The sequence below is a fragment of the Chrysemys picta genome, chromosome 2 (genome assembly GCF_011386835.1).
Source record: "Chrysemys picta bellii isolate R12L10 chromosome 2, ASM1138683v2, whole genome shotgun sequence".
NCBI lineage: Eukaryota > Metazoa > Chordata > Testudines > Emydidae > Chrysemys > Chrysemys picta.
In genome coordinates this window covers 9848343-9873597 of record NC_088792.1, presented here as the reverse complement: position 1 = coordinate 9873597, position 25255 = coordinate 9848343, and the positions used below count along the sequence as shown (strand labels likewise).

General features: G+C 43.9%; 1 protein-coding gene across 6 annotated transcripts in view; it reads right to left on the bottom strand.

The window, feature by feature from the left end:
- OBSCN (obscurin, cytoskeletal calmodulin and titin-interacting RhoGEF) overlaps positions 1-25255 on the bottom strand; it is a 266409-nt gene that overhangs the window by 126840 nt on the left and 114314 nt on the right. For all 6 annotated transcript variants that reach the window (XM_065582593.1, XM_065582594.1, XM_065582591.1 and 3 more), the window contains exons 38-51: positions 22912-23178; positions 21030-21296; positions 19297-19566; positions 18347-18613; positions 15619-15885; positions 11165-11437; positions 9898-10164; positions 7708-7974; positions 6795-7067; positions 5116-5379; positions 4298-4564; positions 3571-3834; positions 2320-2586; positions 699-965 (exon numbers count right to left, since the gene is read on the bottom strand). In XM_065582593.1, coding sequence (XP_065438665.1) covers positions 699-965; positions 2320-2586; positions 3571-3834; positions 4298-4564; positions 5116-5379; positions 6795-7067; positions 7708-7974; positions 9898-10164; positions 11165-11437; positions 15619-15885; positions 18347-18613; positions 19297-19566; positions 21030-21296; positions 22912-23178 — 3747 coding nt within the window. The remainder of the gene's footprint in view (positions 1-698; positions 966-2319; positions 2587-3570; positions 3835-4297; positions 4565-5115; positions 5380-6794; positions 7068-7707; positions 7975-9897; positions 10165-11164; positions 11438-15618; positions 15886-18346; positions 18614-19296; positions 19567-21029; positions 21297-22911; positions 23179-25255) is intronic.

Genomic DNA, 25255 nt, shown 5'->3' with positions numbered 1-25255 from the left:
TTGGATGTTGTAATTTCACCATTAGCACATATCACTGTCACCCCCAAGAAATATTGGGAACCATTTAATCCCGAGAGTCTGATTTCTCCAAAAAGTCCATTACCAAATGGAAGCCAAAATTTTCAAATATGGTTTCCTCAAGTTAGCAGGGTCGGCTCCAGGGTTTTTGCCGCCCCAAGCGGTACAAAAAAAAAAAAAAAGCGCCGCGGGAGTGAGGGACCGTCCGCTGAACAGCTGGACGTGCCGCCCCTCTCCGGAGTGGCTGCCCCAAGCACCTGCTTGGCAAACTGGTGCCTGGAGCCGGCCCTGCAAGTTAGGCACTGAAATCCATTGACTTCGATGAGAGTCGCGAGTATTCAAATCCTCTGAAAATCGGGCCACTTTTATTTAGAAGCCTAAGTACATTCTTAGGGGCCTAGAAAATGTTGCCCTTACTAAGTACAGATAAAGTTTTTACTCTGTAAAGACACAAAACGGATCTAGAAAAGGAAGGCATCTGTACCCCCCTTTAGTTCACAATCAGGAAGACTATTTTAAAACCAAGAGACACGGGTGAGGTGAAATGAAATTCAGACCGGCACTATAGAAAGAAAAAAAGGAAAGGTGAAAACTAACTCTAAAACAGGCCAGGAAGGGAATTTCCAAAGGGAGTGAAGCTCTCTGGAATATTTCTCTTGTAAGGTGGAATTTTTGTTTACCATGGACTGTCAAGACAGCAGAGGTCTTCTGGTCTCCACACACACAGGTATAATCATCTGTATCTTCTACATCCAGGTCACGGATCAACAGCTCTGCAATGGCACCTTCCTGTCGCATTCTGTACTTTTCACTGGGTTTGAGCATTTTTTGCCCCTTCTTCCACTCCACTAGGACAGGGACTTTGCTCAGCTCACAGTGCAGAGTGGCTGTTGCACCTTCTGAGGCTTCCTGATGCTTCAATCCCTCTTTGAAAAATGCGGGCAGGACTGAGGGACAGCAATAAGGACAGTTGGATTTAAAGATCGGAAAAGTCAAAACTAAATGTTCCCCTCATTTTTCAGTTAATTCCTCCTGAGTTATCAGAACCGGACTATCAGCTGTCATTAGACCAGCTTCACTGCTCTCAAATAATCAGTATGAGAAAAAAACAGATAATCAGATAATCCCTATCCCCAGAAATGCACTCAGTATGTAGAAAGGAGCAGAAGCCTCACACATTATCATCACAAATCATTACAGAAGGAAGTGGACAAGAGGATCAGAAGAGCAGGTCAGAAAACCATTTTTTTCCCTGTGAAATTTCAGATGAAAAAAATCTTCATTCAAAACTTTTCAGTTGAAACATTTTGGTTTTTCCATGAGAAGTTTCAAAATGAATTTTTTCTTGTTTCAACTTGAGATTTCTACAGAAAATGAAATGCCATTCTATGTCAAAACAAAACAAAGTCTCATTTTGAAATGTTAATTTGAAAAGGCAATTTTGTTTAGCAATATCCTGAAGGAAACAAATTTTTTTTTTACCTGATTTAACCTTTTTCCACATAAAAATAAATGTCTGTTTCAGCAAAACTATATTTTTCAGTGGGAAAACTTTCCATATGAAAAGTTTCGACCCGCTCTATTTGTGAGAGCATGGGAACTCTACAGCAATGCCCTTTACATACAGGACTGTATGTAATCACTTTTCTGTCTCAAAGTTGAAGCACAGGGAAAGAATCAATGTTTCTTAAGGACAGAATGGGATGTAACTTTTCAGTTTGTTGTAAAGCCTAAATACACCTCTACCTCAATATAACGCTGTCCTTAGGAGCCAAAAAATCCTACCGCGTTATAGGTGAAACCGCGTTATATCGAACTTGCTTTGATCCGCCGGAGTGCGCAGCCCCGCCCGCCCGGAGCGCTGCTTTACCGCGTTATATCAGAATTCGTGTTATATCGGGTCGCGTTATATCAGGGTAGAGGTGTATTAGTCAGGCTATAGGTCTTACTAAGCTAACAGCTTATTGGGAGCATGAGGAGAACAATAACTCCAACAAAGAAACTTCCAGTGACGAAACAATGGCCTGGAAACAGAAAAGCAGCAGCGGTTCTGGCTATGCAGGGTCCCATTCTTATGGGTTTGTCCGATTCTTATCTATTCCCACTGTTTTTGTGTCTCTGTAAGAGTTTGATCCAAACCTGACTGAAGTCAATGAGCAGCTTTTCATTGACTTCAATAAGCTTTGAATCAGGACCTTAGTGAGGAATGAAAGAGGTGTATAGGTTACATCGGGAAAGGAGTGTATCTATCCAAAGTAATGGAGGGGAAAACAATTATTTTTAGTATGCTTCTTCTTTTACCATTTACAGTGAGAGACGCCATGGTCTGTTGGTCTCCACACACACAGGTATAATTTCCAGCATCTGTCACTTCTAGGTCTTGGATTATCAATTCAACACCACCACCTTCCCGTCTCATTTTATACTTGTCGCTCAGTTTGAGGGTCTTGTGTCCCTTCTTCCACTCCACGGTAGGAGCAACCTTGTTTAGCTCGCAGCGCAGAATGGCACTTTCGCCTTCTGTAGCTTCTTGATTCTTCAGTTCTTTGGTGAAAAGTGTAGGCAGAACTGCAGAATGAATGTGATATGGACAGAAGGGCATCAGAGCGGAGAAACTCAGAATTACGAATGCTTTCCTCTGTTAGTTATCTAAGTCAATGCTGTCACTGTAGCCCCAAAGACTGAATTTTTTTAAAAGGTCTCATTGGGCTTTTGATTTTGTGCCCTCAATTGTGCAGGCTTATTTTATAGCATTTCAACATCTATCAATCTGATTCGTTGATAAAAATCAGGTGATTATATATCAAAATGCTACATAACCATTAGTATTTGTCTCAGCAAAATCACAGGCGTACAATCAGAGGCCACTTTTCAATATCAGGCCCAAAATGTTTTCCCTTGACATAAATAATATCCATGCAGATTAGTATCTGGTTTATTACAGTGTCTGTGTTCTCTCTAAAATAGAACTCTTTAGAAGGGAACATAACTAGAAACCATGGTGTCAACTTATTGCAGAGCTAAAATATTTTAGAGGGGCCGAGAAACAGTTCAAAATAAGTGATGGAATCTACAATAGCATAAAAAAATTGATCATTTTCACTAAAATATCCTTTATGTAATGGCATAAGATGATCATCATCATCTGGTCACCTTACGAACCCAGACCCAACATTCCAAGTAATTTGAAGTGAGAGAATATAGTCCCATTTTGTAACACGATCCCTAAGGAAAATCTTTCAAACAGCCACATATACAGACCAAAAGACTAGACTGAATTTGTATCTGAATTGGGGAAAAGAAACATTTAGTTGTCTGTACTACCCTTGATATTTTTACATATATTGCCTATGAATGCAATTACATGCAGCTCTCAAGGGGAGGAAAGAGAGGGAGAACGCAAAGAAAGATAAAGAAATTAAATACACATGGATACCATGAGTGGAATGAAGGTGGGGATAAAACATTATATTGGAAAAGGAATTTGAAAGGGGAGGAAATTATAGAGTTATATTGTTTTACATGGGACATATGCTGTGTGTTTCTTTTTACCATTCACTGTCAAGGTAGCTGTAGTCTGCTGTTCTCCACACACACAAGTGTAATCTCCAGCATCCGTCAAATCCAGATCATGGATCAACAGTTCAGCAAAGGGACCCTCCTGGCTTATTTTGCATTTTTCACTTGGTCTGAGAGCCTTTTGTCCCTTCTTCCACTCCACTGGGGCGGGCTTGCTCAATTTACAGTGCAGAGTGACTGTCCCACCCTCTGAAACTTCCTCGTTATTCAGTTCTTCTTGGAAAAGTGCAGGCAAGGCTGAAGAACGCAATATAGACAGAGACTGTATCAGAACCAGAATGCAGTGAGTAGGGTTTTTTGTGGGTCATCAGATCGTGATAACCCATTTTTTCCCAATCACACATTTCAAAGCCCTAAAAGAAGGAAACTAAGCAAAACATACAGTTAAATACACGTGCATCATTCCTTGAATGGAGACAGCTTGTGGCAATAAGGATGAGAAGAAGTTGTGCATATAAAAGAAAAAGAAATGAGGGGACATAGCTGGACTGTGGCAAACCAATACCACAAGGGGGAATGTTCTTTATCAAGGTGACCCAGTGTCACCACAAGCTGAGGAGACGAGTCCTCTTTCCAAAACTGCACTGAACAAGGGATCAGAGGAGCAGCCATGGATCAGTGTGAATGCTGAATGCCAACATCTTGAGTTCCATAGAGGAGATAAATATAAAACCACCTATTTAATTTGGGGCACATTTACCATTTACTGTTAGAGCAGCTGTTGTCTTCTGGTTGCCACACACACAAGTGTAATCTCCAGCATCCGCCAAATCTAGGTCTTGGATAATCAACTCAGCAAAGCGGCCTTCCTGCCTCATCCTGTATTTGCCACTTGGTTTCAGCACCTTTTGATCCTTCATCCACTCAACTGAGTCAACAGCCTTGGTCAGCTCACAGTGCAGTGTGGCTGTTCCACTCTCGGTGGCTTCCTCGTTCTTCAGTTCCTTTTTGAAACGTACGGGTAGGGCTGAGGGACGCAGAACGAACAAATATTTCATTCAGATGCCACAAACTCGGAACTACAAAGTGTTTTCCTTGGGCTACGACTGAACTGTAATTTATTTTTTAACTCCATAAGCCTCATCACAACACTCTTACACCAAGCATGATCTGGCATTTGTCTAGCTGGAAACAATAGCTTTCAGGTGGATTGTTCTCTGGGAATCAAAGTCCCCAGTAAAGCAAGACTTCTGTGACAGACAACAGAAGAAGAGATTGACTGTACTTAATCCCCTCAACAGAGAGGTTGATAATTGCCCAGGGGGTCTCATGCTTCAGTACTAATTCAGTAAAATATACGTGCATGCTCTTTGCCTGGTTAGCATTCTTTAGAAGACTTTATATTGCACACACATGCACTGAATTCTGTCAGGGTAGAGAACAAATGGATATAGGAGCCACAGCACGATGTGCAAAGAAGAACAAAGAGAAGGACAAGAAGGACACAGGTAAATTTTGTTAGGAAATAGGTAAAAGGGGGGAAAACTCTCAGGAGTGTCATTTTTTATGACTTTTTACCATTCACTGTTAAGGCTGCTGTGGTTTTTTGATCTCCAAATACACATGTGTAATCTCCAGCATCCTTCAGATCTACATCGTGGATGACCAGCTCAGCAATGGTGCCTTCTTGTCTCATTCTGTATTTGCCACTTGGCCTGAGCCCCTTAGGCCCCTTCTTCCACTCCACTGGAGCGGCTTTGCTCAGCTCACAGTGCAGAGTGGCTGTTCCACCTTCTGTGGCTTCCAAGTTCTTCAGTTCTTCTTTGATGAGTGCAGGCAGGGCTGAAGGAGGAAGCATGCATTTATATGACGTGCATCAACATAATATGGTTGCACTGTGCATGGCATAGTAGACTGAGACAAGGAACAGTTACATGACTCTCTTTCAGTGCCATGACTTTATAAGGATATTGAAGGTGGTGGAATCTCCTTCCTTAGAGGTTTTTAAGGTCAGGCTTGACAAAGCCCTGGCTGGGATGATTTAGTTGGGGTTGGTCCTGCTTTGAGCAGGGGGTTGGACTAGATGACCTCCTGAGGTCCCTTCCAATCCTGATATTCTATGATTCTATGACAAGGACGGCATGGGCGAAAGGCTACATAAAAGGGGAAAGTGAGCTGGCACTTAAGGAAAAGCCTGGATAAATGGAGGGGTCTGTCTCCAGAGCTGATAAATTGGCATGTACATTAGCACACAATTAATTTTTGGGGGGGAAAAAAAGAATTAAACACAATTTAAAATAACGGTTGCCAAGCAGTTACTCTGCCAAAGAACCTGCTTTTTAACTCCCTGCAAAAAAACTGTTCTTTAAAATCAGACATTTTGCACCACAGGGCCTTTCAGCTAGATTGTCGAGTTCGGACAAGTGCCTTACTCCAGAGCAGAAAAGAGGTTTTACTGCAATAATTATTTCAAAGCCATTGACAGATATTATGTTGTCAACAAAAGGTCATTTGACTGATATTTCTTGATAGGAGGGTTACCTAGAGAACACAACAGAAAATCAGGACCAGCCTGGGCTGCCTCTCCCTCAGACCCCCCACCCCACCTCCGGATCCAGAACTGTGCAGGGGAGGCCCCCTGCCCTGGGGCCACTAAGACCCATGCAGTGGCCCTCCTCCCTCCACCCATGTGGCTTCGGGGAGAGAAATTGCAGGGAGGAGCCCAGCCAGAGACTCAACCTGTTAGCACTCTTAGGAGTCTCTACAGAAACTGTTTAAGCCGAGGACTTTGAACACTGGCGATGTCATCAGAATACTTTTTACAGGTTTGACTGGACATTTTCTGCCTTGCGCTGACTGGCGGTTTGCTCCAGCCCTCTCTCACGGACTCCTCACCTCAGCATCACGCCACATCTGCTCCTCATACTCTCCTCCTTCCTTCCTTGCCCAACCATCCCCTTCCCTTCAATGTTCCCTCTCCCTTCCTGTGTCTTTGTATTTTAATGCTGCCAACTAACCTCTCACATCCCTCCCAAAAAATCATGGCACTAACACGATGTTTGCCACTGATTGCTCTGCTTACGTATCATGTCATTACCCCCAACCCATCATCAGTCTTCTCTATCTAGACGGTCAGCTCTTTGGGGCAGGGACTATCTGCCCCTCTGTGTTCGTTCAGCAGCTTGCCCATTTTAGTCAGTCCCTAGGCACTACCGTAATAAACATGATTAATAGCAACAACAGAAAGCGATGAAAACCTCTACCGTGGATTTTGACTTGAGCCGTCGTCTGCTGGTCTCCAGTATCACAGGTGTATCTTCCAGCATCCTCTGGCTCTGCGTTGTGAATGAGCAGCTCTGACACACAACCCTTCTGCTTCTGCTCATACTTGGCACTCTCCTGGAGTATGGCTCCTCCCTTCTTCCACACCACTCGGGCATCGGGTTTAGTGATCTCGCAGCGCAAAGCTACGGTGCTCCCCTCTTCCATTTCTGTGTTCTGCAGGTTTTGTTTAAAAAGGACTGGCAGAGCTAAAATATACAACCAGAGGTGATCAATATTGTGACCATCTCCACCACGCCCATATGACAATGCTCTGATATGGTCTACCCTTTCAACCCCAATCAAGATAGATGGCCAGTATGTTTAAAACGAAGAGGAAGTATTATTATTATTATTGGACTTGTGACAGGCAGTGTGGTGTATTCGGGCATGGAACAAGTGCAAATTCCTTTCAATTGTATAAAACAAACCAAAGGAAGAACTTCTTTGCACAATGCACAGTCAAGCTGTGGAACTCATTGCCAGGGGAGGTTGTGAAGACCAAAAGTATATCTGGGTTCAAAAAAGAACGAGCTAAGTTCATGAAGGACGGGTCCATCAATGGCTATTAGCCAAGATGGTGGGGATGCAACCCTACGCTCTAGGTGTCCCTAAACTTCCAAATGCCAGAAGCTGGGACTGGAGAACAGGGGCTAGATCACCCACATTGCTTTAGTGTAATGTAAAATTGCACTAAAGCAACACAGATATTACTGAGAACATATATTGTTGTTAAACCTTAACTATGGACCCATAACTGGCACCTCTGTAATAAAGAACGGCTGTTAAATTATAGCACATGTATTAAGTACTAAGTAAAATAAATTGAGATCTACCAGCTCTGCCTACCATTTACTTCCACCCGAGCAGTTGTCTTTTGTTCTCCAGTGCTGCAGGTATAGTCTCCAGCATCTATTGATTTGGCATCTTGAATTATGAGCTCTGCAACAGTGCCGTGTTGCTTTAACTCATACTTGTCACTGGGTAGTAGAACTGTATCTCCCTTTGTCCATTTCACGGGGATGTCAGGTTTGCTAAGCTCACAGGTCAGTTTGACTTGACTTCCTTCTTTAGCTTCCTCATTCTGGAGTTCTCGTTTGAAAAGAACTGGCAGAGCTAAAAATGTAGAATTGCAGACTGTGACCATTCAAGAAAACAAGAGTGCCGGGAAATCACTTTCCCCTTTTTGCTTCATCCCACATGAGCCCTTTCAGGTAAGATATAGAATCACAGAATACCAGGATGAAAAAGTGCTTAGATTCTAATAATCCATCTCCAGTTATCAGTGCAATATATTATTAATAACAACACAAATATTATTTAAATGGTTTAAACACTTAATAGCATGAGATCTCTATAGCATGTGGAGACGCTCTAAAGGCCCAATCATGAGAGAAACTGGACATCTTCAACTCCCCTATATCGCTAGTTCCATGCCTGCTTCATGCTGTGAACTACTGAATACACAAACGAGGGGAACTGTTTTACACCATTTTTGTCACTGCAGTTAGTTAAAGGTATCCTTTCTCTAGTACTACATTTTGCAGATGTCAGTCAGGGATGTGAGAAGTTGGACTACACTCCGGACAGGTGTTCAGAGCTAGCCCATTGCCACATAAAAAAAGAGAACTAGCAAGGTAAAATAATATAATACACACAGAAAGAGAACACAAGGATAGGACAAACAGCATGACAAACAATAGCGGACACATTCATTTTCCCAGTCAAGGATCCCTTCTCCTTATAGGAAGCCAGACACATTTTTATCAGACATGAAGATGTACTAACTTAGCAAACACTGCAAAGCATACACAGAGAGAAAGCTGAGCAAATAGATAAAAGAGTCCCATGGAAGATTCCTACACAGCCTCTGTCAGAGACAGTGATTTCAGACAGCAAAGTGAATTGGTGAAGAGTAGGTGGCATCCAACGTTTCTGGTAGTGTTGACTGTGGAAGAGGAAAGACGAAACATCTGGTGGGGTTTGCCGCTTCAGACCAGTTACAGTAGAAAGTGCTGTTGCTTGATGGTCTCTGTTTTCACGAACGTGTTCACTACTGTCTTCTAGCGCAAGGTTATGAATGTGCAGCTCGGCACTTACACTTTCTGATTCCTCACACACTAGTCGCTTGGCTGAAGAACGACAGCTCCTTTCCTCCATTCCACTTTCAGCCCTACTTCAGCACACTCACACCTTTCATGTGGCACTGCCTTTATCTACCACTTCATCATTCTGGAACTCTTGAGTGAACTTCCTGGGTTCATAGCTGGAAGGGTCATGGCAGTACAATGTGTTATAACATGTGTCCTTATCCCGTGGGTCATCTACATCTACTGTTCCACTGGGGATGTTTAGAATCCATTTGCTTAAATCCTTTAACCCTCAAGAGGAGAAATTTCAAATCGATTGTAGCTGCTGTGTAACATAAAACATTGCATTTATTTTCTTGATAAAAATATCCTCTCCCCCCAAGTGTCAGAGAGAGTTCCTATTGAAACCAATGGGGGTGTTTCTATTGTCTTTAATGGGAGTTGGATCAGTCCCCTAGTGTGGTAGAAAAGCATAATGAACAAACCAAGATGAGTGACAACCATAAAGCTCTCCTTCATCACATGGTTAAGATAGTCCTTCCTTCCATTTTTAGGGCAAAATCCTGCTCTCCAGAACTCAGTTCTAAATGGTGCTCTCCCCACGTACCTGGAGGACTCAGTGACATTCACGGGAGATGAACACACATAAGGAAGCTGACTGAAAATCAATGTGCATAACTGAGAAGGGTATTTTCCTTTCAGCTCAGTAAACTACACCCAGCCCCAGCCCATCTATCCTTGCACTCCAAAGCTCATTTCAATCTCAGAACAAATGTTTTTTTCTATTTTACACTTGTCACCTGTCTGGAGGCTGTCCAGCTGAGTTAGTCAGAACATATCCTGCATTACAGTGTGAAGAGATGGAGTTAATTTTCAGCTCAGTTGCAGCCAGGTGTTAAATTGTTATTTTGACCTTTATGTTAGGCATCATCACTCCAAACGTCCTTACCCTTGACAGTGACAACTGCACTACTTTTAGCTGTTCCAGCCTCACACTCATATCTGCCACTGTCTCTCTCTTCTGTCCCATGAATGACAAGCGTGGCTTCAAATCCCGACCGGCTGATCTTATACTTAGAGGAGTTTCTAAGGGTCTTCCCATCTTTGCACCACTTTACCGGGCTGTCTGACTTGGAGGTTTCACAATGAAGAAAGGCATCCTCTCCCTCAATGATTTCGGCATCAGCAAGCTCCTTTGTAATGATGCAGGGCTTCTCTAGAATCACATAAAACTTGTCTGAGATTTTCAGAGGGAGGGGAGCAGCACATTCCTTACATGTGATTATTTATACCAAAGATCTGGTTCAATATTCTGCAACATCATTATCGGAAAAGAACAATTTGGGGATGGGAGGCATTAAGCCCTCATAGTGGGGCTTTCTACCCCTAGACATGGTTTGGAAAATGCCTGGTACAGTATGGCAAAATCCAGGGGGCAAATGTCTCCGTGGACAAATATGAATCAGGAATAAGTCATCCACGACAGGCATGGTTTAACATTAACTAGGGAGAAGCATGAATTTCACTAGCTCAGGAAAATTCCCCTAGATCCCCTTCAATATGAACAATGCACAACACGATGCTTCTGCCTAAACAATAAGTGTACATGTTCACAGTGAGAAAACTGATCCGACATGAAGAGCATGGCAATGCAAATTGGTCAGAACCAATCAACTGTTGACTTTTGGCTTCTCAGGGGTTTTTAAAGAAGTGAATCAGAAACTGGTTTTTGCCAGCAGATCGTGACACGTTTTTGCCACTTACATGCCAGTGTTTTGCTAGTAAAAGCGGCTTTTTTTGCTTTCTGAAAACAGCTGCTCATTCTGCAGAACAATGTCAATGTTATAAAATGGTGCAAAGTTTCACCCTTCCAAAACTGTTCACGTGATTCTTCAAAAAGTGTTCAATTTGATGCAGCGGAAACCAAGTATTTTACTCAGCTCTGCATACTGAAGAATTATTTTATGACTCCAAGAGGTACACAGGATGGGTCCTGAATTCATTACATTCAGGTCATGTGGCCTCATTGACACTCTCTACTTGCCTCTGTCTCTCTCCCTTGTTTCTCAATCCTGACTTCTCTAACTAAAGAACTCACATCACAGAACCTAATTTATAGCATTTACTGATCTCTCTCCACCTGCACACATATACCACTACCCAGTGCTGGCCTGTACTCTCTTTATCCTTTCCTGCAGCCTTTATGCTTGAATTACCTTTAACAACCAAACTGGCAGATGTTTTCTTATCACCAGCTTCAAAGGTAATGACCCCCGAATCCTTCAGTGACAGTTTTTTCAAGGTTAGCAAGTGATATCCTCCAGGCTGAGACTGGATGTCATTAAGTTCATTGGTATGGAGTGGGGTTTTATCCAAAAACCACTGCACATTGCTATATTCTACTGGAGAGATTCTGCATTTGAACATGGCAGATTCTCCTTCTACCACATCAACATCTTCCAGATCTTCGATTATTAGTATTTTCTGGCCTGAAAGGAACACAGACATATCAACTGCTGGACTCCTTAGCTTCTATCCCTGTATTCGGATAAAAGCAAAGGGGAATGCCAATGATATGACCTCCAGCACGAGTGCTTTTGTGAAAAGAACGCGATTCTTGGTACAGGTTTAAATACAATTCCACTGTTATGGAGCAAAGAATTCAAAGAAAATAAATATTTACAGGACATACCAGAACAGGATGAAGACAAATTCAGGACACTAAGCTACATACCACTGATTTGTAAAGATTCCAGTACACAGTCAGGGGAAAATTACAATTCTAATATTTTAATCTCCCCAGAATATCAGAAATTAAATCCACTAATGGACCTGAGAAACGAATGAGGCCCTTAATATGCCATGTGTTCTGGACATCTAGGTTCATTGAATGGAAGTTCCCAAAACCCCTGTCTTGATTTATCATATTTTGCTAGACCACATACAACTTTCTTCTTTAGTGCTACCAGTCAGATTCCAACTTCTCTGTAAACAGCCAAATGACAAACACACTGATGAATGGAGATTTAATTTGGGGACTATGTTAGTAATTTATCTGTCAAAGGAAAAACAAGAAGCAGTCATGGAAATCAGTCTAAGAGCAGGAAAAAAAAGATTATCTATAGATAAAGATAGTCCTGATGTCACTGTGAATTACAACATAAATTCAGGAAGTGTTAATTTGGGGGGAGGGATAGCTCAGTGGTTTGAGCATTGGTATGCTAACCCAGCATTGTAAATTCAATCCTTGAGGGGGCAATTTGGGGATTTAGCTGGGGATTGGTCCTGCTTTGAGCAGGGGTTGGACTAGATACCTCCTAGGGTCCCTTCCAACCTGCATATTCTATGATTCTACTGTACCACAAAATCCAAGGTACTCACATAGTTTTCATGGACTAAGCTTGTTCCACATTTTCAGTCATATATTTGAGCTTAATAACATTGTCCTTTCTAGTTGTTAAATCAAATATTTTATAGGTCAACAAAGTTGTTTAAAGTCGGCATTAGAAATCTTTCACACTGTGCAACAGACGCTGTATGATGTCTTATGCAAGACCCTGGGTCCTCCCTATTTTAGGGTAATTTGGTGCTTTTGGAAAGCTAGAGGGTTGCACACTGTTTCTTTTGTCAGGTGAACTGGCAGATAATGGGAGGGGCAAGAATGCAGTGTCTATCCCTGAATCCGTAGCAATTTTACAAGGCACTGCCACAGAACCTAAAATTGTATTGTTAAATCATCTAAGTTGCTCCTCTTCTTCTCTTTGTTGTTTTATCAGTTTCGTTTAAATAACAATTTCCCCTTGATAGCGTCCTTTTGGTGCTGCAATCAGAGGAGCGTGAGCGCCTCGGTATGTTGTGACATCAGAGGTAACTCAACCAGTCGCCATTCACTCCCTCCAATAACTTTAACCCTAACCTGAAAACCCTAATCCTGCTGCTTGCCTCGGGCATCTTTCCCATTGACCGTGCTTATTTGGTGCTGAGGACAAGGAATCCCTCTTCCTGCCCCTCCAAATGGGCACCGTTTAGATTAACTAAAACAGTTTTGACTGGGCAAAGGTACATAATCTTGCCTGAGGCAGGTGTCGTGGGGAGGGAGTCACAGTGCAAATCTGCAGCCTCACCCTGCCTCAGTCAATATAGCTCCAGATCTGAAACAGCCCCTGCTATTCCAGTCCTGAACCCCCACACTCTCCAATTCTGTCCAAGCACCTCAATCCTGACCTGCAGTTTCATTTCAACCAATGGGACTGAAGCATGCAAATTAACTAGATGGAGAGAGTGATGATTGCTTGAATTACCTCTGATGTCACAATGCTCCTCTGCCTGCATCACCAAAATGAGCACTATGTGGAAATCAGACTTTCCCCAAGTTCTGGTTTTTCGACTATCAACAGAGGTCATCCCAGCGGTTCGCCGCTTCAGGCCAATGGGGGCTGTGGGAAGCGGCGGCCAGCACATCCCTCTGCCCACGCCACTTCCCGCAGCCCCTATTGGCCTGGAATGGCAAACCGCGGCCAGTGGGACCCATGATCAGCCAAACCTGTGGACGCGGCAGGTAAACAAACCAGCCCAACCCGCCAGGGTGCTTACTCTGGCGGGCCATGTGCCAAAGGTTGCCGATCCCTGGCCTAGAACATTCTCTGAAATGTTAGACTTGATTGGACGTGGTATTCAAAGGTTATTGCATTACTGACATAGAAACAGAGGAGTTCAGTTTTAGGCCTCACTTTGTTTGGCCACTTCGAAGGTCAGGCAATTCATTGCTTCTGTAGGCTAAACTCATTGCACTCCTGGGGAATATTTAGATTTTGACGAATCAGGATATTCTGATGGGAAAATTTCCAACCAGCTCTACCCCTAACCCGCCTAACCCATACCCTGTCTACCCCCTTCCATCTCCTCATGCCTCAAGGTCTGTGAGTTCCCCATTTCCAGCTGTCCCCTTACTAAGGTCCCCATTCTCTCCTCCCACTCTTTCCGCTGGTCAGGAGAGCTGTGTGTGCCCCGTCTCCCCCATGAACGTTATCACATTACAGACAGACAAAGAAATGCCATTGAGTCAAGCATTAGGCCTCACTTCACCTGGCCAATTAATCTGCATTAGTGCACAACCGACACTAAATTACAGACAGGTACAAAATTAATTCAGCTACTTGAAAGTGCAAAATAAAATGTACCAATGGGCCAAAAGTATGTCCCTGGTGCCTGACCCAAGTGCACATGTTTGGGACAGGGGTTTGCCACAGGGCTCAAGAGAAGCAAATCCTTCTTCCGTGGCAGAAGAACGATTGATTCTCCAGCTATTGCCACTTCCTGAAGACTGCAGCAGCCATTCTGCATACAGGCCCTGTGCAGAACTAAACACACACACACACACACACACACACCCTTGGCTCCACAAATCCGATCAATCACATATAGACACACACAAACTCCTGCCCATTTTTTAAATTGCACCCACAGCATTTCAGGCCTAAATTTTCAAAAGTGACTAGTGATTCTGGGTGCCCGATTCAAGTCACCTTAAAGGGGCCTGATTGTCAAGGGTGAATGCTCAGGCAGTTTCTGAAAGTCAGTCTCCTTCAAGGAGTCTCAATCTGGGCACCAAAAAAAAATGGAGGGGCGAAAAACCACTAGCCATTTTTGAAAACATGAGCCTCTAAGCCAGAGGTGGGCAAACTACGGCCCGCGGGTCACAATCGGCCCGCGGGACCTTCCTGCCCAGCCCCTGAGCTCCTGGCCCGGGAGGCTAGGCCCCGGCCCCTCCCCTGCTGTTCCCCCTCCCCCGCAGCCTCATCTCACTGCACCGCCAACACAATGCTCTGGGCAGCGGGGCTGTGAGCTCCTGGGGCAGCGCAGCTGCAGAGCCGTGGCCTGACCTGATGCTCTGTGCTGTGCGGTGGCGTGGCTGGCTCAAGCCGGGCGGTGTGGCTGTCTGTCCTGGTGCTCTGGGCGGCGCGGCCATAGTGCCACCAGCCACCAGTGCTCCAGGCAACGCGGTAAGGGGGCAGGGAGTTGGTGGGGGTGGATAGAAGGCAGGGGAGTTCAGGGTGGTGGTCAGGGGGCGGGGGTGTGGATAGGGGTCGGGGCGGTCAGAGGGCGGGGAACAGGGGGGTTGAATGGGGGCCGGGGTCCCGGGGGGAAGTCAGGAAGGAGAGGAGGGGTTGAATGGGGCAGCAGGGGGCAGTCAGGGGCAGGGGGTCTGGAGGCAGTCAGGGAGAAGGGGTGGTTGGATGGGGTAGGGGTCCCAGGGGGGGGCAGTCAGGAATGAGAGTAGGGGGTCCAGAGGCGGTCAGGGGATGGGGGGGGTGGATGGGGCAGGGGTCCCGGGGGGGCCATCAGGGGATGGGGGTTTGGATGGGGCAGGAGTCCTGGGGGGGTGTCGTCAGGGGGCGAGAAGCAGGGGGGATTGGATAGGTGACGGGCCAAGCCTGGCTGTCTGGGGAGGCACAGCCTCCCCTAACTGGCCCTCCATACAATTTCGGAAACCCGATGTGGCCCTCAGGCCAAAAAGTTTGCCCGCCCCTGCTCTAGGCTGTAATCCGATTGGCATTCCTTAACTCACCCTGCTCAGCTGCCAGTAAGTCAAGCTCAGCATTATAACACACACACTTTCTGCCATCTGACAGTTGTGCGGTACTTGGTCATGCATTCAAGCCGTTCATACCTTGCACGATCAGCTTGGCTCTAGACTGGGCCTCGCCAACGTCGCAGGTGTAGGTGTCACTGTCACTTTTCTCTAAGGCATTAATAGTGAGCTGCAGGATGGTCCCTTTCTGGATGATCTCGTATTTCTTGCTTGTCTTGAGCTCGACCATCCCTTTCCGCCAGGTCACTGTGGGTGCGGCTTTCTCAGTCTGACACATAAAAACAGCGACTCCTTTTTCATCAGCTTTCAGATCTGAAAGCTCCTTCACAAAGCGATTGGGTTTTTCTGAGGAAAGTGACAACAAGTGGTTAGCCCAACATAGTCCTCAAGTACATCATAAACACCCTGGACTGAAGTCTCCACAGCTGTGCCATCATTTACAGCTGTCCAAAGTGAGATCGGATCAGAACGGTAGCACTTTTACATCTACCATGCACAGGTGTGTAAATGACTGTACAAGGAGCAAAGTTGTTGAGAATCAGATGCTTGTAAAGAAACAAAATGTCATTAGTCGCCTTTCTCTGTGGTCACCTGTAATGGGTATGCCTATGGTCTGTTATAGAATTGAAAGACAATGTACTAAATTCCATAGCCAGAAATTCTCTCTCTTCCTGGTGAGAAATGCAAAGATATCCAGATGTACTTCACTAGCCCATAGTACTGAAAAGAGACATGTACAATGAATTTAGGAATAAATCCAGGCCTCCATTTGAATTACAACTCCTGGCCTGATTTTCATAGATTTTAAGCCGCTCTGAAAATCAGGCCACATTATAACAATGTTACCTCTTAAGCAGGGCCTGCTCCACACACCAGTGTAGCAAGCAGGTGCTTGGGGCAGCCAATTCAAAGGGGCGGCACTCTGGCTGGTATCGGGGCAGCACGTCCGGATCTTCGGCGGAAATTCGGCTGCGGGTCCCTCATTCCCTCTCTTCCTATTTGAGCTGCCGCCGAATTGCCACCGAAGAGGAAGAGAGGGAGGACCCGCCGCCGAACTGCCGCGAAGAAGCGGCGCGACTGAGCTGCTGCCGAAGTGCCGCCGCTCGTCATCTTTTTTTTTTTTTTTTGCCGCTTGGGACAGCAGAAAAGCTGGAGCCGGCCCTGCTCTTAAGACAAGAATTTTGGATTGCCTTGGAATTGGTTTGATATTTTTCAAATAATACAGCTCTGAGCACACTGTCAGAGCTTGATGTATTATTATTTATCATTATTAATAAGAATATTTTTGCACTTATTCAACATCTTAAAGTGCTGTGCAGAGGTGAAAAGGTGTCTCTCATCCACCTGTTACATTTTGGTTTTTAGATTGCAAATTCTTTGGGGGAAGGATCGTAATTTATTATCGGTCTGTTTTGTGCCTGGGGTAATAGTTGTGGCCTTTAGGTGTGTCATAAATATAGAGGGAAGAGTAGCATAAAATCCCTCCTTGGCAGCTGTACTGAATCGCCTTATCTGTAAGCGGTTAAGCAGTTCAAATAACCTAGTTGCACCTGACCAGAAGGACCAATGAGGAAAGAAGATACTTTCAAATCTGGGGGGAGGGGAGGAGGATTTGTTTGTTGCTCTCTTTTGTTGTTCCCTCTCTGGACAGAGGGAGAAGCCAAGCACGTACAACATCTCCTGGAAATATACCTGGAATAATCCATCTAAAACCACAGAAATTGTAAATAAAGGCAAGGAAATGCATTAGGTTATCTTTTGTTTTAGCTTCTGAATTTTCCTATGCTACAGAGGTAGTTTTATTCCTGTTTTTGTAACTGTGGAGGGGAGTCCTCTGTGTTTTAAATCTTTGTATTACCCTGTAAAGTTACCTTCCATCCTGATTTTGCAGATGTGATTCTTTAACTTTTTCTTTATAATAAAATTCTTCTTTTAAGAACCTGATTGATTTCAGTGTCCTGAAGACAAAGGGTCTGGTCTGTACTCACATTGCTAAGGCAACTGGTTGGTATATTATTCTCAAGCCTCCCCAGGAAAGGGGGTGAAGGGGCTTGGGGGGATATTTGGGGGGAATAGGGATTCCAAGTGACCCTTCCCTGAATTTTTGTGTAAAACACTTGGTGGTGGCAGCAATACTGTCCAAGGACAAGGAAAGGAATTTGTGCCTTGGGGAAATTTTAACCTAAGCTGGTAGAATATAAGCTTAGGGGGTCTTTCATGTGGGTCCCCACATCTGTACCCCAGAGTTCAGAGTGTGTGTGTGGGGACCCCTGACAAGGTGCTACTGCAATATAAATGTTAACTAATAATGGTGGGCAAGTGTTATTATTTCCATTGTAAAGTTAGGGAAACTGAATCACAAAGATGTTCCACAGAGTCAGCAGCAGAGGTGGGGATAGAGCCAATCGCTTCTAAATCCCAGTCCCCTGCTCTAACCATTGGACTTCCCTTTGGCATAGATTGTGGTCTAATTACTCTCGCATTTATGGTACAATTAACATTAATAAAGTTCAAACCGTTTTTCATTTATATCATTTTCAGTGTGTGTTTGGGGGCTTTCCCTCGCCATTGCCCATGCAGATCAGACAGTTAAGTCACACAGTAAGGTTCTTCAAAATGGTGAAGTGTTTTTCAGAAATTACTAATTTGAAAAAAAAAAGGAAATAAAAAAGATCTGTATGAAGTTTGGAAAAACAAAAAAACTGGTCGGTTAAAAAAGCCAGTGAAATAAAATGTCTTCAAAAGTTTTGCAGTTTTTTTGCCCTACTCTACATACTTTCAGGCTCCTGGGTGTTTGTCCACTGACCTTCTACTGTGACCAATGCTTTAGTTTTAGAGGTCTCCATCTCACACATGTACTCCCCACTGTCCTTGGTCATGGAATCATGGATGACGAGTATGGCCCATGTTCCCTCTTGGCGTAAGTCATATTTTTGGCTTTTCCGGATTGCTTTGCCATCCTTGTACCACTTCACATTTGTGTCAGGTTTGGACATTTCACAGCTCAGGCTGATGTCTTGTCCTGCTGCTGATGTCTTGTCCTCCAGCTGCTTTATAATCTCTGCCGGTTTTTCTGAGGGAAGCAACAATACCGTTAAAAATCCATGTTCTGGAACTTTATCATTTTTTGGAGAATTAGGCTTCCTTCTATCTAAAAAATCATTTAATATAGATTCACATAACAGAATAAATCATTCAGATTACATTACTGATTTACTTTTGGATAGAACTATTTGGGGAAAAAGCAAGTGTTCATGTTTAGTGGACATTAATTGTATTTATTGGATGTCAATGAGCAGCAATTGGGAACTGACAATTAATTACTTACAAGAATGACAGAATGGTACTTATTTGTCAAAAAAGGCATTTACTTTGGTGGCTACCGTTTTGTATTCATAGTTAATTATGGATGCTGTTACTGTGGGTGCAAATTGAGTGGCTAGTCATCTAACTGCATTTGCACCTGCAATCATTTGCATCTATAATTTCTGACCTGTAATTAACAGTACTCAGAAAATTGCAGGCAGAGATGAGGTCATTTTCAATATTACCTTCCCCCCATAAACATTTATTTTAAAAGCAGTATAAAATGTTTCAATATTTCAAGTTGTTTTTAAGACCAGTTCCTCGTCCCATTGAATTCAATGGGAAAGTTGCCATTTACTTCAACGAGATAAGGATTTTGCCTTTATAATTTACTGAGATAACCTATTTTTTGAGATTGCCCCAACTCTGAAATATCTCTGCACTTGTTACCTTTCACAACCAGCGAGGCCTTGGAGTTCAAGTTGCGAGCAGTGAAGACTACTTCCCCAGCATCAGCAGCAACCACATTTCTGATGTCGAGGGTGTATTTCCGCCCTTTGTTAAAGGTCTTAAATCGTCCACCACTGTGAACTTCATTCCCCTTCAGCAGCCAGTGGAAATCGCCAATGCTTTCATGGGACAAAATACACTCAAAAGTACAATTCTCCCCTTCTTGAACTTCAGTGCTCTTCAGGCGTTTAGTGATACCAATGTTCAGCTCTGGAAGGCAAGAAGGCGGGTGGTACAATTATTCAGGATTGGAGAAAAGTGGTATTGTACAGCAGTCAGAGGCCTGAGAAAGCTTAAAAGTCACATGAAGAACAATACTGAACACTTGCTATCTGAAGGGTTAGGAGAATGAGAGACGGAAAAGCACCGCATTCTTCATTTGCATATTCAATACTGTGGAAGAACGACTCATAAGTTATCCCTTGATGCCAAGTGTAGCCGCCAGAACTGAACATTGGTATCACTAAACACCTGAGGTGTAGGGGTGAGAAAGGGACTTACTAGACCCCTGGATAGCTTGCACTAGAATGAGCATGCTCAGGAAAACAAGCAACCTCGGTGAAATGGAGCCATGATTCCATGAAAGCTGGAGACAAGAGTGTCAGTCAGGAAGCCTCTACACCTGTGTGTGTGATGAAGGTCTCCACTCACAGGGGCTCTGAGAAAGGGGGGATAGCTCAGTGGTTTGAGCATTGGCCTGCTAAACCCAGGGTTGTGAGTTCAGTCCTTGAGAGGGCTACTTAGGGATCTGTGGCAAAATCAGTACTTTGCTCTGCTAGTGAAGGCAGGGGGCTGGACTCAATGACTTTTCAGGGTCCCTTCCAGCTCTATGAGATAGGCAAATGGGATGTTAGTGATTGTTTGCAATGTTGTGACCTGCCTAGGACGGCTCCAGATCTGTCTCAGAACAGATGGGCATTTGAAAAACTTGGGACACTTTCTTCCTACAGACAATCACAAGGACTGAGGAACAGTAGCCTGTGGGTATTTTTTTTAAATGAATGATATAATTCTGTTTTTGTTTCCCCAGAATAGACTCTAAGTTAACATCTGATACATGTTAAATGCCATGTTATTTTCTTTAAAGAAACCCATATTTCTTCCTTTGCGTGCATATGTATGATCAGTATTTTTATTAAGGAGTTTGTCAGTCATTTTGGCTCATGATTTTTATTAATCACAGAAGGTTCAGAAGGATTTTCTCCATTGCTCAGTCCAGTAAACAGCTGAACCCAGCAGAGAGGTGTGCAGCAATCTGCACCTCTGTTATACCAAATGCCTCAAACTAAATGAATGTTAAATAGGAGGAGAAATCATTGGCCATCTTATCAAAGTTAGCCATAAAATATGCCTTATCTAGGAACAAAATGAACAAATAAAGTTCTTGATAAATTTGCAGGTCTACAATGTCTAGCACTAAAATGTTATGGGCTTCCAACAGGTACCATTCAATGCTATTTGAGATGTCATAGTTTTTCCCTATCCTTAGAATAGAGAATAACTGTGATTGCAGAGACATCAATGTATCATTTGGTAACTACTGATAAATATTTATTTTAAAATGGAGACTACTGTGCCTCATGAAGGAGAATATGTGACTCAAAGAGTAGAAGCATGCAGCACTCATTTATAGCACCATTTAAAAGAACACCATTGTTTTCAACTGCACCTACCCTGAATACTGACTCGTGACTTGGCAAGGTCAGTGCCAATATCACATGTGTATAAACCAGCATCATTCTTGTTCAGATCGTGAACAATGAGACACAGTGTTTTCCCAGCTTGCATCTGCTCATACTTGTCGCCAGGGGTGAGCTCCACATCGTCCTTCTTCCAGATGGGTTTGACCTTTGGTTTGGAGACCTCACACTCCAGTGTGATCACACCACGCTCCTCCCCAACAACATCATCCAAGGACTTCATGAAGATGATGGGCTTCTCTGAAGGAAATTAATGTGAGGGAGAAAAAACCCAGGACATTCAGACTAAACAACTTGCTGTACTTTCCAGTTGCTTAAAGAGGGCTTAATCAAACCGTTGTCATGCTCAGTGCTGCCGTGACCATATACATATGGAATCGAAGGCACTCTCACACCTCATGTCCCTGGAATTTATTTTGGAGGGAGGGGGACCACCATTTTTAATAACCCCTTTGTTGCGGGAGGAGGGGTGTAGAGATGAGTGGGAGCAGCTGGTCTGCATCTCCATGCCACGGGCAGTTACTTGCAGTGCTGAGGTCCCACAGAATCGTGGTGCTCCTTGTGGTGTACTGTGGTTGTTATGATTCATATTTCTCTCTACAGTACAGTGCCTATAACTGGGCCTTGGGGTACATGTGCACACCCCCAATGGACCTATTATGGCCCTTGGACCCTTTAAAATTGGAAGTTGTAGCCACAGGGCACATGACTCGGAGCAAGGATGTCGTGTCCTACAGGAAGCCAGCTATAAAGCAGGGGTAGCCAACCGGAGAGACCTAGGGTCGTCGGCCTCACCATTGTAGCCAGGGAGGACCAACACAAGGGAAGGCTGTGTCCCCTCCCAATTGGCTGAAGCTGGAAAGAGTTCAGGTAGTTAATACCCACTAGTGTGAGTTGATTGGTTGTGGTTTTGAGTTTGTGTTTTAGAAAGAAAATGAGCCCCAGAGAAAAGGATGTGACTTTATTTTTCCACCCTTCCCCCCCCAGCTGGGGAGACTGCATATCGCTCTACACTTAATGCAGCATGTTAGCAGCAGGAGAGAAACATATTGCGCTCTCTCTCATGGAGATTCTACTTCCCCCTCCAACACCTTGTTATTTTCCTTAATCTAATTTAAAACACATTTTGTCTAAAAGTGCATGTTTGCTCTTTGTGTATAGAAAAACAGAACAACATCTGACAGACTGTGAGGGGACGGGGGAGTAAACCCCTCAGCGTCTCTGAGGGGACTTGGGAAGTAAATCCCTCAGACTCTCTGAAGGGGACATGAAGGGGGGAGAAAATCTCAGATTCTCTGAAGGGAATTGGGGACTAAATCTCAAAGAACCTTCAGTTCCAGCTTCTCCCTCTGTTGTCTTCTCGCCAAAGATACATACATAACTGTGACAAAATATTTCCTTGCTGTTGAAACAGTCTAATTCCAGAATAGGTTTATTGACAGGAAGGAGTGGTCTGCTCTGCCCCATTAGATACAAACTGGAGTTTAGCTAAAAATAATCAAAGGCCAATAAAAGATAATCATCTATAGGTTTTTGAAGGTAACATTCAGCAGAGGAAAGAATTCTTCAGCATGATCCAGGTAGCAACAGTGAGAAGTAATAGGATAATGCTGAACAAGGGAAATATTTGGCAGAATATCGGGTCAAATTTCCTAATAACGTCAGTTGGACTACAAAATTCACACCTACGGGAAGAGGTAGGATCCATGTTAATTAACTACTCACATTCTGAGTAGAGAAGGCCTATAGGGAGCTACACTGCATTGGCAGGGAAAGGACGGGGCAACTGAATAACCCTTTTCCATTTCTTATTTACATTCTTAAATGATTCCGTAGGATTGGGGCCATTACCCACCTTTCACCTTCAGCTGAGCGCTTTCCGACACCTTCTCCGTCTTGATCGTCACCGTTCCTGCATCATCTGGCGTGACTTGCTTCAGTGTCAGGGTGTGGCACTTGCCGATCTTCTTGATCTCATTACAGCTGTTGGTGTAGAGGGCGGTGTCATTCAGTAACCATTCCACATCCTCGTCGTCATGGGACAGCTCGCAGGAGAAGACAGCGCAGCTCTCCTCCTCAGTCTCCACATCCTGCAAGTGTTTGGTTATCGCCACCTGCCGGGCTGCAAGAAACCAAAGTTGCACAAATAAACAAACAAACAAGTAAATAAACAAACAAATCATCACAACAATGATGATAAATAATTAATAAAATCATTAACAGAATCACAGATCTGATAGCGTTTAAGGCCAGGAGGGACCAATAGATCATCAATTATGACCTCCTGTATATCACAGGCTGCTACACTGCACCTAGTCACCCTTGTATTGAGCCCAATAATGAGGCATCCAATGCAAAAGCCCCTTCTAAATTATTACATCTAAATGTGCCAATTGAGATCTGGGTCCCACTGTGCTAGGTACGTCACATACACACACACACACACACACACACACACACACACACACACAAAATCAGCCCTTGCTTCACAAAGCTTACACTCCAAACAGACAAGGCAGACAAAGGGTGCAAGAAAGAAAATTTAATTATCCCTATTTTACAGATGGGGAACTGAGGTATACAAAGATCAAGTGACATGCCTAAGGTCACACGGGAAGTCTGTGACAGAGAAGGGACTTGAACCCCTTTCTTTTGAGTTCCAGACCAGCAGCTTAACTAGAAGTCCACCTTCCTTATAGCCAACAGATTGTTGAAATGTTATTCGTCACAGGACTGGCTGATTAAGGGGATTGATTGGCAATATGGAACCTTTAACCTGTAAGCCACTAGTACGAATCTGATACTGGTCAGTAGCATCTAGATGTTATCAAGTGATGGCTATATGGCTATTCAATGGCCTATTTGAAATGAATCACAGGCCTAATTTCCATTGGTAGTGGAAAGGTGCCACATTCCTCCCTCCCCCCCCCCCCCACCACCCAATCACAATGATCACCCAAGACTGCAGTTTCATAGACAAAGTGCTGACTGGACAGAGATAATGAGTTACCCTAGGTTGCACCTCCAAGTCAGGGATGAAGCATATTGCTGGGGAAGCATGGTGAAAGCACAAAAACAGCCTTACTGGGTCAGAGCCATGGTCCAGCTCAGTATCCCATCTTCCGATAATGGCCAATGCCAGATGCTTTACAGGGAATGAACACAACCAGGCCATTATCGTGTGATCCATCCCCTGTTGTTCAGTTTCTGGCAGTCAGAGGCTTAGGGACACCAAGAGCATAGGACTATGTCCCTGGCCAACCTGGCTAATAGCCATTTATGGACCTGCCCTCCATGGACTTATTTAATTTTTTTGAACCCTGTTATACTTTTGGTCTTCACAACATTCCCTGGCAATCAGCGCCACAGGTTGACTGTGCATTGAGAGAAAAAGTACTTATGTTTCTTTTAAACCGACGGCTGCCTATTCATTCCATTGAGTTGCCCCTGGTTCGTCTGTTATGTGAAAGAGTAAATTCACTGTCTCCATAGCATGCATCATTTTATAGACCTCTATCATATCCTCTCTTTTAAACAGAACAGTCCCAGTTTTTTGAATCCTCATGAAAGCTGTTCCATACTCCTAATCATTTTTGTTGCCCTTCTCTGTACTTTTTCCAATTCTAAAATATCAATTTTGAGATGGGGTAACCTGAACTGCACCCAATATTCAAGGTGTGGGCATAACATGGATTCATATAGTGGCATTATGATATTTTCTGTCTTATTATCTATTCATTTCCTACTCATTCCTCATATTCTGTTTGCTTTTTTGACTGCTGTTAAATATTGAGTAGATGTTTTCAGAGAACTATCCACAATGACTCCAAGATCTCTCTCTTGAGTGGTAACAGCTAGTTTAGACCCCATAATTTTGGATATATAGTTAGGATTATGTTTTCCAATGTGCATTACTTCGCATTTATCAACACTGAATTCCATCTGCCATTTTGTTGCTCAGTCACCCAGATTGAGAAACCCCTTTGTAACTCTTTCCAGTGAGCTTCAGACTTAACCATCCTGAGTAATTTTGTACCATCTGCTTTGCCACCTCACTGTTTACCCCTTTTTCCACATCATTTGTGAATATGTTGCACAGCACTGGTCCCCTAGAGATCCTTAGGGGACCCCACTATTTACCTCTTTCCACTGTGAAAACTGACAGTTTATTCCTACCCTTTGTTTCCAATCTTTAAACC